The following is a 12,446-nucleotide window of genomic DNA, read 5'->3' on the forward strand; positions in this document are numbered from 1 at the left end:
TGCGAGGTAACAATTCAATTGTTTAGAAAAATTAGTCGGTGGTGTGACATGCAGTTCCCTAATGTGATACGTGTTTCGAGATTTTATCTTATTGTTCGATAATACTCCTCTCTCTAGCAACAAAAGAAACTTATTGTTCGCTAATGCTCCACTCTCAAGCAACAAAAGAAACAGATTGGATGCTTTTATAGTTTCTATTTTCTACTTGGTGGACTATTTGGAAAAACATGCACGAAAGGGATTTCATGGCACTACTCTAAGAAGATATGTTATTTTTTATAATATAGTAGTCATTTCTTTTATTTGGGTTGTTCATGGAATGAATACTATATTTAAAATTGATTGAGTATAGTTTACAAAACCCAATAATCAACATGTGTAATTATTTCTTCTTTTCCTAGCATCTTGCTAGGGTAATTCAATTAAACCATTCTAAACAAATAAAAATAAAAACCATAGGTAATTTGTTTTTAAATGAAATAAAAACATTATATTATTAAACCAACCAGTCTAGATGGCTCAATATATACTTTTACTAAAATACTTAAACTGATTTGTTGTAGAAAACTTTAGCCAAAATCATAATAATTTGATATACAATCTTTATTAAAATTAAATCATATCAAATTTCGATCAATAAGTGTAATGTTGAATCCTTGATTAGAAGGTCATTTCCGGAATTTCAACATGCTTTTGGAATCCAATGATTAAAAATTCAACGGAACATGAAATTGTTTGGAACTTAGAGATGCATTCACAAGGAGGAAATTCTTTCATTTGTCGTTTCTTCATAAATGTCAAACCTTCGTTACCAACTTCCATCGACCCAAATAGAGTCATTGACTAACTCATGTGAAAAACTAAATACAAGTGGTTCATGATCAATACTAAATGGTCAAAATCATGACACCTGTAGAAAAATAAAAAAGTAGAGTTTATACGCAGAGACATAATTATCATCATGCGTCTTACTTGACCATTATTTGATAGAGTGGGATACAAATCAATATAAGACAAAAAAAATTACAAATTAATTATACCTTTTAATTTGATAAAGGCTACATATCTTTAACTTATAATTTTATATTAATTTTCATAATAAACTATGCTTCGATATTGCATGATGAAATAAATAAATATGTTCAACTTTTAAGTTCAAAGTTTTCTAAAGATGCTAAAATAACAATATGTTGATTTCTAGAAATAACATTTTATTGTGTGTTATATGCAAGCATATGATATTCATTGGTTAATTACCATTACTTAATGAGGAAATTGAATATAATAAGTATTGCTTACGTGAGCTACAAAAATAAAAGACATAAAAGGAGTTGTTATGCTAATACAAAATGAAAAGAAACTGTTTAATGAATTGATGATATAAAAGAACTCTATATTGTTAATCAAACATTACAAACAAGTCTTCAATTGTACTAAAAACATAGATTTCAAGGAAATTAAGAGAATGTCATTCATTAACCACAAATTAATCAAGCTTTTACAAACATATTACATAAGAAAAGAGACCAAGAAAGGCCTCTAAAACATTGATCACCAAACACTTTAACTGATACAAAGGTCTAGATGTTCATCCATCCTCAAAAAAACCCTTTTCAAGACTCTAAGAAAAGGGCAAAAAGTTACCGAAAAAATGCCTCAGTATAGCCATTAAAGGTTACTACTTTACAACAGGAGGGTTGTTACCATGGTCAACAAGTCAACCATGAAAAAATATTAAGAAAAAACCCTCCTGCAAAATGAACCCAATGGCAAACAAGTTTTGAAGTGGCATGGTGCCGATGGTCAAAAGTATGGAGAACGTTAGCCCTTGGTTACCAGAATACCGCGTTTTGGGAAAAAGTATCGAAAAAGGAAAATAAAAATAGTAACCCTAGATGTTCACATGAATTTTTTCAGAGCACTTCGTAGATTCTTGACAAGATCCTTCATCGTCATAGTAAATTCTTGATCCATCTGAAAGAAAGAAATCCCATATGGGTATCGATTAATTCGATGCAAAATTCATTTTTTTTTATGAACGAATAAGAACCGATGATATATATAATCCCAATTTACCTGGGCAACAATGGTGATATCGAGGGCATAGCTAGCAAAGGTCATGGCAGTGGTATTGATGATGGAAAGATTAAGTTTCTCGATTTCTGCTAGGGTTTCTTCAACAACACCGGTCTTTTTCTCACAGTGAACTCTAATTAAAACATCCTTGCCGGAAAATCTTACCTCCACTTCAGGGAGTTGCTCATGAACTGGGCCACCGGAAAAGTTCTCATCGGAAGAAGATATTTCACCACCCTCAGCTAAAATCTCGTATCTTTTAACGAAAACTACCGACTCTGTGTTTGATCTCTTCTTTGTTTGTTCCTCGAGTGTTTTCACTTTTTCTTGGAGGGTTTTCAAGTACTTGATCGCATCTCCAAGAACAGAAGCTTTATCCATCTATAAACAGTAATACAATACAGTTAAGTAAAGTATGAACATATGCGATGATCATATCCATGATAAAAAGAAAATGATTCATAAAAATGGTTACCTTTTTCAATCCGGGGACTAGGGCTGAGAGTGCTATGAATCTCTGGCTAAGTTTCTCTCTTCTCTTTCTCTCAGCCAAGATATGGTCTTGAGGTGTAGCAGGTCCTCTAATGGTGTTGCTTGTGGTGGTTGGTTTCACTCCCCCACCGCTTCCGCCGCCACCATGGTGGTGGTTTTGGTTGCCAAACTGGACTTGGGATGCTTGGAAGTTTGAATCACAAGCGAAACCGAATGTTCTTTTGGAAGATACAGTGCCTTCTTCTTTTGGAGTTACAAGGTTGGCTTGATTTGCGATAAGTGAATCGTTTGCATAATGTAGATTATGATTCATCATGGAGTTATCAGGGGTGATGCATGAATTCCAGCTGCTGGTTTTGGGCTGTTTAGTTGGTCGTGGGGATGGTTCTAAAATTGGTTTATAATGATCAAAAATAGGTGAATGAGAGTTATAGAGATGATGTGTGATGTCTCCAAATGCAGCTGCTTCCATGTTCATTGGATTGAGTTGATCATCAAATGAGTTGAATGGCCATTGAGAGTTGAAACAAGGGTCCTCAATTCCTGACAATTCTGAAAACCCTCTGAATTGTGAAATCTCCATAAATGTTTTAGGTGATGAAAAAAGGATTGAGTGAGGACCCCTGATCAAATTGGACAAAAATCCACTCGATCTCTTTGAATATGTCAAAGAGTTTGTATGCCAAAAACCTGCAAATGGAAAATAAAATAAAAAGAAAAAAAATCAAACAGATATACATCATCAGTCTATGGAACTTTATCCTCCATGATTCAACAAAAACTTCAAAAGCCCAGATGAAGAAATCAGATGAAAAGTTAAGAAAGAGCGAAAGATTTGCACCTTTTCGAAGAATATAGGTTTATAGTTAGTTGTCTTTTCTGTAATCGCTATTGTGTTGAGGGATGAGCACGAGTTTTATAACTGCAGAATGATGCCATTAATGGGTCCACTGCCGCTATTTCTCTCTTTACATTGGTCGGTGATGTGAACTGAACATGGCCGTCTGAATAAAATAAACAAAGATCACCGCAAATGGACGACAATTTGAACCAGAAGAAAATGGTAATCAGCACAACATTGGCTGTTCAAAACCTTTTTATGTTTACGTCACGTCAAATATTTAACTCGGTTGAATTTCATTATCATATGTGTCAACACAACTATTTTTTTTTTCCTAATGGGTTATTAGACTTTTCTATATAATGATTATGGTGAAAACTTTGACATTTTATCAACTACAACCTTGACTTTCATATTAAACATACTCTACTTTTAACTTTCGCAATCATTATATATATATATATATATATATATATATATATATATATATATATATATATATATATATATATATATATATATATATATATATATATATATATATATATATATATATTCAAATGAAAACCAAAAAAATTAAGAACCCTATAAAATATTTTTTTGAATTATTTCTACTTTATTTTTGTATTAGGGTTATTTTAGCCAAATCAAACATTAATACAATATTAAGCAACATTTTCCATTTCTCTAGATTACAATTAGTTGCTACTTGTTGTCTGGCCACAATCGGTCCACCGTCGAACCGTGTCGAACTAACCAAATTGAATGATATTTTTTGGTTGTATTCATAACTTAACAGAACAAACATTGTAATTTTCATTTTTTTGGTAATACTTTTTAAAAATACTATTTTATTTTTTAGCCAAATATTAATTTTTTTTTATTAAAAATAGAATTATACATAGACAAATTCAATTTTTTTTTTTCTAAACTGTAGAATTCTTTAAACAAACGTATGGAGTATAAGATACATTCACAATTTAAAATATCATATTCACGATTTAAAAAAAATATTAATTCACTAATACATATTTTAATAATGTTATCCATATATTCATTGTATTTTAACACAAAATTTATATAAAAATATACAACGTAATACAATGCGTTTTTAATTAATACATAAAATTCACAACATAAGATAATATAATCTTTTGTACACTAATTTATATATTTAAAGAATTCAAACTCAATCTCTACCACCACCAATACTAACTACAACACACCACCACCAATTACATGTGTAATCATCATTCATTTTAAATCAAATATTTATATAAAATCATTAATAAACGGCTTAAAAGCTATATTCATAATTTAATAAACAAATTAATTCATTTATTATGAGTTTAATGCACAATAATTATGAAAACTAATACATTCTTACATATTTATACAACAAAAAAAATATATATTCACATGAAAACTAATACAAAACATTTACACATAAACGATTTAGATTTTAGCACAAAATTTATTAAAAAATTACAGCTTAATATAGTCAGTTCACAATTTAAACAGAAAATTCACAGCTTAATACATTAACTCATATGTTTAAATACAAAAATCATAATTTAACACATAAAGTTGACAGGTTAATATAATCAATTCATAGTTTAAACTGAAGATTCACAATTTTTTAACAGCAAGCAGATTTAATTAGAAACCAGCCTAGCGAGAAGCTAGAATTACAACAAGTTTAAACATTCTCTAGTATGACAATTGCACCAAGTTTACCAATTCAACAATTTTCCTCTTTTTACATCTAAATTTGTTCCAATTGAAAGCCAAAATTTTCACCTCATTTTTCAGATCTTGACTGTTCCTCACAACATTATTGAATGTGTGATCATTCATGTATGTCCAAATAACCTACATAGTGGCCATGAGCACGACAGAAACAATGGTTTTTTATATTTCATGGGATAGTTTTGTTGTCGATTTGAAACAATGTTTCAATAGAGCTTAAAGTAATTGGAACTTTGTCCCACAACATGTGAAGTATGGAATGAAATTGAATCACAATCGAGAACTCCATGAACAGGTGTATCTCCGTCTCATCTCTACTGTTACAAAGTAAGAAAAGTGTCGCTTAAAGATGAACGTCGATTATGGTTTTTTATATTTCGTGGGATAGTTTTGTTGTCGATTTGAAACAATGTTTCAATAGAGCTTAAAGTAATTGGAACTTTGTCCCACAACATGTGAAGTATGGAACGAAATTGAATCACGATCGAGAACTCCATGAACAGGTGTATCTCCGTCTCATCTCTACTGTTACAAAGTAGGAAAAGTGTCGCTTAAAGATGAACGTCGATTTTATCAAGTTTAGCTTTGTGGGCAACCTTTGTAACCTTGCTCTCCACTCTAAGATGTTGACTTTACCGGGTCAAATACGTTCGAAAGTGCCTTAATCATGTTTGGCTTTAGCCAGTTGTCATCTATAATTCTTTTAAATGATGTCACTATCTATTTTTCATTAAAATCGTCAATTCATCTCCATTGATTATCTTGACGATAAAAAAGATTGTTAATATGAATCAGTAGGTTGTCTAAAGACAAGTGTATGTGACTAATGGTACCCCAAACACTCCCCATCTTAGCATTGGAACAAGTACGTCCAATACCACCATCTTGACCATTAATGTTAGATACCACGTCATGCCACATACTACCATATTCGGTTCTAAATCTCCACCACCATTTAACTAGCAAGTTATAGTTAACACTAAAAGAATATCGATCTTTAGTGGCGACGGGCATCGTTGCTAAAGGTCCAAAATGTTGTTGCTAAAGGTATTAGCGGCGACCTGTCACCACTAAAGGGTCGATGTTGTTGGTTCGTCGCTATTGCTCCACTGGTCGCTGCTATTGTCTCCGTCGCCGCAAATGGTACGTCGCCGCTAATACTCATTGTCGCTGCTATTTATATGTATTTTTATACATACAAATACACATACAAAATACACATATACATACAAAAACACATACACATACAGAATACAAATACAAAATCCACATATACATACAAATGAACATACAAAAACACATATACATACATAAAATACACTCAAGATACACATTTACATACAAATGCACATACAAATACATATCCACATCTATAAACACAAAATACACATCCAAAAAATCAAAATTAAAAAAATTTCGACAAGAACAGTGGTGGTGGCGGTATACTTCGGCGAGAACGATGGGGATCTCAAAATTCCGACAACCAACACAAATTTAGTAGGAAGAAGAGAAAAGGAAAAGAAAATGAGAAAAAATGGAGAGGAAAAGGGGTGAAATATCGAAGATTTCAGTGAAATTCTAATGAGGTCGGCGGTGGTGAGTAGAGAGAAGAAGGGAAAACACAGAAGATCGGGAAAGAAAGTGAGGACGAAGAGGATTATATTGTCAACGCTCTTTAGCGGCGACATGCAACCTTTAGAGGCGACACATCGGATGGAAAACAATCTGGGGTCTCCTAGGTGTTGGATCATCGCTTAAATCAACAGATAGGGTTGAAATGACGCGGATCATTAGAATAAGCCTTTAGCGGCGACGGGTAGCATTAAATGTCTTTCAAGTACCGTTGGTGATCGTGGAAAGGTGAAGGCATGACTGTACAAACACATCAACAACAACAGAGATTCAACATTCTCTATCTTACTCTGATTTATAAAAAAACTGTAATTGGAACAAATGGGTTTTCTTAATTTGGATTCTGTAATATCCTATTACTTTTAATTATTCTTGCTAATTAACTTAACAAACACTTTTGAAATATTTTGTTATTATAAAATAGTTTATGAGTATTATTTTAGTTAATCTGACATTTTGATTCAGATTTGTATTTAACATATTTATGCATTTTAACTATTATAAAAGCTTTGATCGATTTTTAAGTTTATTTAAGATTTTGGTTTAGGTTAAGTTTTATATCCAATATCATATTTAAATTAACAAATTAAATAAATTATAGTGATAATTTAAAAGTTTAATATAAATATTGTATGTTTCACCATATTTAAATTAAAAAAAACTAAGTATATTGTATTAGTAGTTCAAAAAAACTATACAATTCAAGAAACATATTAAACACTCATAAAATCACACAAAAAAAATAAATTGAAATCAGCATAAGCTAAAAATATATTTAGTACATTGAGAAAAATAATAAAATTCTCACTTTTTTTTGCAACAAAACATATTTATTCAACTATTTATATTTGAATTACAAATCAATTCAATCATATGAATGTTTTGTAGGAGAATCTTATTTATATACTGCTAATATAGACAGAAAATAAGGGGAAAACAAATAAGTTATTAGTTAGTGACATTAATTTTAGGAACATAAAAAATCATTTAGTTAAGTATATATGATATAAGTTAAAGGGATAATGTCACTGTAGCACATGGAACTTTTAACATTTGGCTAATTTGGTCCTTAAAGTTTTTTTTGGTACATTAGACCATTAAACTCGTAATTGACCTTTTAATTACACCATTTTAGCAACTTTTAGAAGGTTTCCCGGTTATACGATGCCATTTTGTCAATTAATATATATTTTTTGTCTAATCCGATGCCACGTGAGATATGCCACATCAATTAATGAAATACGACGCTTAAAGCCTTTTGTCTTCAGCTATCGAACTTCCCTAGTCGTCTTCTTCATTATTCAGCTGTAAAAGAAACTGATTTAGGGTTTGTGAAGCATTCCTTTGATCGAGCTGAAAGAAACAAAGAACTCGCAGCAATGGCACAATCGGAACCTAATGGACTGTTTGCGATGGTGGAACTCAACTACCAAGGGGTATTGTAACAACTCAAATTTTTCAAACAAATTTTTCAATTTTAAAACATAATTGTTTCCATTAAAAACAAGGCATAACTAGTTAATTATTCAGTCAATACAATTATTCAAATCCCAAGATCATAAAAACCATCTTCAGTGTGTATCGATCATGCCGGCGCCTTCCCACGGTCCTCGCTAGTACCTGAAATACATGCACAACAACTGTAAGCATAAATGCTTAGCGAGTTCCCCAATATACACTTACACACATACGCCTTTCCAGGCCCTGACCTTCCGGTCCTCATTACAACGCCTTCCGGCCCATAACATAATCGCCTTCCGGCCCACATATCATACATAGCATACATAACAATTAACTTACCACATATAGCATACATATCACATAACATATTCGACCTTCCGGTCACACAGTCAAACCCTTCCGGGTACAGTATAGTGAGAAGACTCACCTCGTATATGCTGAAAGCTAGCAACTCCTGAAATGACTCGTGCACAACCGACGAGCTACAACCTCCCTATAACATTACATGACTCATTAATACTTATCTCTTCTAAGTGTGACTATCCCTAAGAAGTCAGACTTAGGTCAACTCTGGTCAACGGTCAACGGTCAACTCAACCGGACTCGGCGAGTACCATGGCGACTCGGCGAGTCTAGTCGTCTTCCAACTTTCTGAGATTCCTTATCTACTCGTCGAGTACCCTCCTCGACCCGAAGAGTTACTCCTGGAAGAATCGCGGGGCCACCCCGACTCCACTCGCCGAGTCTGAAGAACAACTCGGCGAGTCCCAGTAAATCTTCAAGCTACTCGCCGAGTCTGAAGAACAACTCGGCGAGTCCATGCCATGCAGACGAGTAACTGCTTCCTGAATTACGTATGGTCCAACGATATACAACCATGGGACCCTCTGGACGTCTAAACATCTCATTACTGGGGTAAAAACGTTTGGGTAACAACATCATAACCCATCTAATCACTAAATGGGTTTCATAAACCCTAAACTTACATACACATCAAAATAACAGAATTGGTCCGAGTATTACCTGAAAACGCACTCTCTGTGTCCCCCAAATCTCAGGTCTCAATCCTCCTTGATATTCTTTTAGCCAAATCCCTCTTCTTCTTGCCTAACAAATTCTTCCAAGTTCCAAAAGCTTTCTCTCCTGCTCTAGACGTCCACAGCGATTAGGGTTCTTCTCAATCGACCAAAAGACTGAAAATGACGGCCTAAGAGGCGTTAAATACGATCCAAACTGAACGGTTAGGGTTTCTGCTGAACAGCGTCGACTCGCCGAGTCCATACCTGGACTCGTCGAGTCCAGTCGCGGACCCGCGACCAAGTCTGCGATCCTACTCGGCGAGTCTAGGCTCCAACTCGACCAAGTCTGCGATCCTACTCGGCGAGTCTACAAATACATCTTTGTAGCACCGGGATGGATCGAGAATTTCGATCTATGAGCCTCTTCCATCAACGTAATACGCGTACCGCCCACGAACGGTACCCAAATCCGACCCTGAAACGTCATAAGGCCTCGACTATCCTTGACAAACTCTGAGATTAACCCCACAACCCGCTCTTTCTTCTGCATTTCGGGTCGCACAGCCTCTGCCTGGGCCCTACGAATATCATCCAATACAGGAGTCATCACGGTCAGTCTCAAGCATACATCTCGCAATGGAGTGCTCTCCGCCCTGCGGCTCAATGCATCGGCTACCACATTAGCCTTGCCTGGGTGGTACAGGATCTCACAATCATAATCCTTGACCACATCCAACCACCTCCTCTGACGCATATTTAGGTTGGGTTGATCCATCAAATACTTCAAACTCTTATGGTCCGTGTATATCGTACATCGAACCCCATACAAGTAGTGACGCCAAATCTTGAGAGCGAACACTACTGCCCCCAACTCTAAATCATGCGTGGGATATCTCGCCTCATGAGGCTTCAGCTGCCTCGACGCATAAGCTATCACATGACCCCTCTGCATCAACACTGCACCCAATCCCGAAATTGATGCGTCGCAATATACCACGAAATCTTCCATCCCTTCTGGGAGAGCTAATACCGGGGCTTCGCACAATCTCTGGCGAAGTGTCTCAAAGGAGGTCTGCTGCTCGGGCCCCCATGAGAATGTAACACCCTTCCGGGTCAATCTGGTGAGTGGCACTGCGATCTTGGAGAAATCCTTGATAAATCTCCGATAATACCCTGCCAACCCAAGGAAACTCCTGATCTCAGAGGGTGACTTCGGCACCTCCCAACTCATCACCGCCTCAACCTTGGCCGGATCGACTAATATCCCTTTCTGATTAACCACATGTCCTAGAAACTGGACCTCCCGCAACCAGAAGTCACATTTGGAGAACTTTGCATAAAGCTTCTCCGACCTCAATACCTCGAGGACCTCCCTCAAATGCTCCTCATGCTGCTCTCTAGATCTCGAATACACCAGAATGTCGTCGATAAATACGATCACTGACCGATCCAACATCGGCCTGCATACCCTGTTCATGAGATCCATGAACACAGCCGGGGCATTGGTGAGTCCAAAAGGCATCACCACAAACTCATAATGCCCATATCGCGTCCTAAACGCTGTCTTCTAGACGTCTTCATCCCGTACTCTCACCTGATGGTAACCTGACCTCAGATCGATCTTGGAAAACCAAGATGCTCCCTGCAACTGATCGAATAAATCATCGATCCTCGGCAACGGGTAACGGTTCTTGACCGTTAGCTTGTTCAACTCCCGGTAATCAATGCACATCCGGTGTGAACCATCCTTCTTCTTGACGAACAGAATAGGTGCTCCCCATGGCGAGCTGCTCGGCCGAATGAATCCCTTCCCCAGCAACTCCTGGAGTTGCGAGGACAACTCTTGCATCTCTGGAGGTGCAAGACGATAGGGCACTTTAGCAATAGGTGCTGCCCCCGGAACCAGATCGATATTAAACTCTACTTGCCTCACAGGCGGTACTCCCGACAACTCCTCGGGAAAGACATCTGAAAACTCACGTACCACAGGGACCTCCTTAACTGTCTTCGGTTTCTCGGAAACCTCCCGCGTATCCATCACATACGCCACAAAACCCTTACAGCCCTGCTGTAGACACTGCCTCGCTCTAGCGGCCGAACAAAAAGCTGATCCTGAACGGGTACCCTCACCGTACACCGAAAGAACTCCCCCACTATGGTCTCGTATGGTCACCAACTGGCACTCACAGTCGATGACAGCGCCGAATCGGCTCAACCAGCCCATGCCCACGATGACACAGACATCCCCCATCGCAATAGGAATCAGGTCAATCGGGAATTCAACCCCGAAGATCTCTAGTACACATCCCCGAAGAACCTCCGTAGCACGAATCACTTTCTCGTCAGCTATAGAAACTCGCAAAGGTCGTCTCAACGACTCACGACTAACGCCGATCTGCTGACTAAAGGCTAAGGACACAAAGGACCTACTCGCACCCGAGTCAAATAACACTAAAGCAGGCACAGAGTTCACAAGGAAAGTACCTACGCGCATAATAACATGAGCATAACATATCGACATTAAAATAATTACATGAATTACAACATACCTGCCACAACATCGGGCGCAGCGCGGACCTCCTCCGCAGTCAGCTGAAAAGCTCTCCCACGAGCCCTCGGGGCCTCGACCTTCACCGGTCGAGTCTCAGTAGTCCTGGCAATAGGTGCAGATCCCTGACGAAGCTGCGGACACTCGGCCTTTCGATGGCCGGTCTGGTTGCAATGGAAGCAAACCATAAACCCCTTGGGGCACTCCCTAGCAATGTGCCCCTCCTTGCCGCACTTGTAGCAGGCACCGGCTCGACACGCCCCATCGTGACCCTTGCCGCACTTTACGCAAGTGCGGTTCTTCGAACCTCCCGTCCTCGAATCGGCGGACTTGATCCGCTTGGCTGCCGGCTGAGACTGAGCCGGCCGCCGGTCTGCCTGCTGAGACTCGGCCTCCTCCCTGGCCTGAGTCTCTAACTCGATCTCACGCTTCCTGGCATTCGCCTGAAGCTCAGTAAAAGTATGATAAGTGGAGTTTGACACAAACTCCCGGATCTCCCTCCTCAGAACACCCAAGTACCGGCTCATCCGAGCCTGCTCTGTGGCCACCAGCTCGGGGCAAAACATCGCCCTCTCATGGAACTTCCGCGTGATCGCCGCCACCGAATCAGTACCCTGCTTGAGGGTTA

General features: G+C 37.7%; 1 protein-coding gene across 1 annotated transcript; it reads right to left on the bottom strand.

The window, feature by feature from the left end:
- Positions 1–1,446: 1,446 nt before the first annotated feature.
- LOC111911466 (transcription factor bHLH18) lies at positions 1,447–3,569 on the bottom strand. The gene is made up of 4 exons (XM_023907249.3): positions 3,410–3,569; positions 2,552–3,258; positions 2,077–2,457; positions 1,447–1,974 (listed from the first exon to the last, which is right to left on the bottom strand). Exons 2-4 carry the CDS (start codon positions 3,149–3,151, stop codon positions 1,900–1,902), a joined length of 1,056 nt encoding a protein of 351 aa, XP_023763017.1. The 5' UTR covers positions 3,152–3,258; positions 3,410–3,569; the 3' UTR covers positions 1,447–1,899.
- Between the last annotated feature and the right edge of the window lie 8,877 nt (positions 3,570–12,446).

Source organism: Lactuca sativa, chromosome 7 (assembly GCF_002870075.4).
Source record: "Lactuca sativa cultivar Salinas chromosome 7, Lsat_Salinas_v11, whole genome shotgun sequence".
Lineage (NCBI taxonomy): Eukaryota > Viridiplantae > Streptophyta > Magnoliopsida > Asterales > Asteraceae > Lactuca > Lactuca sativa.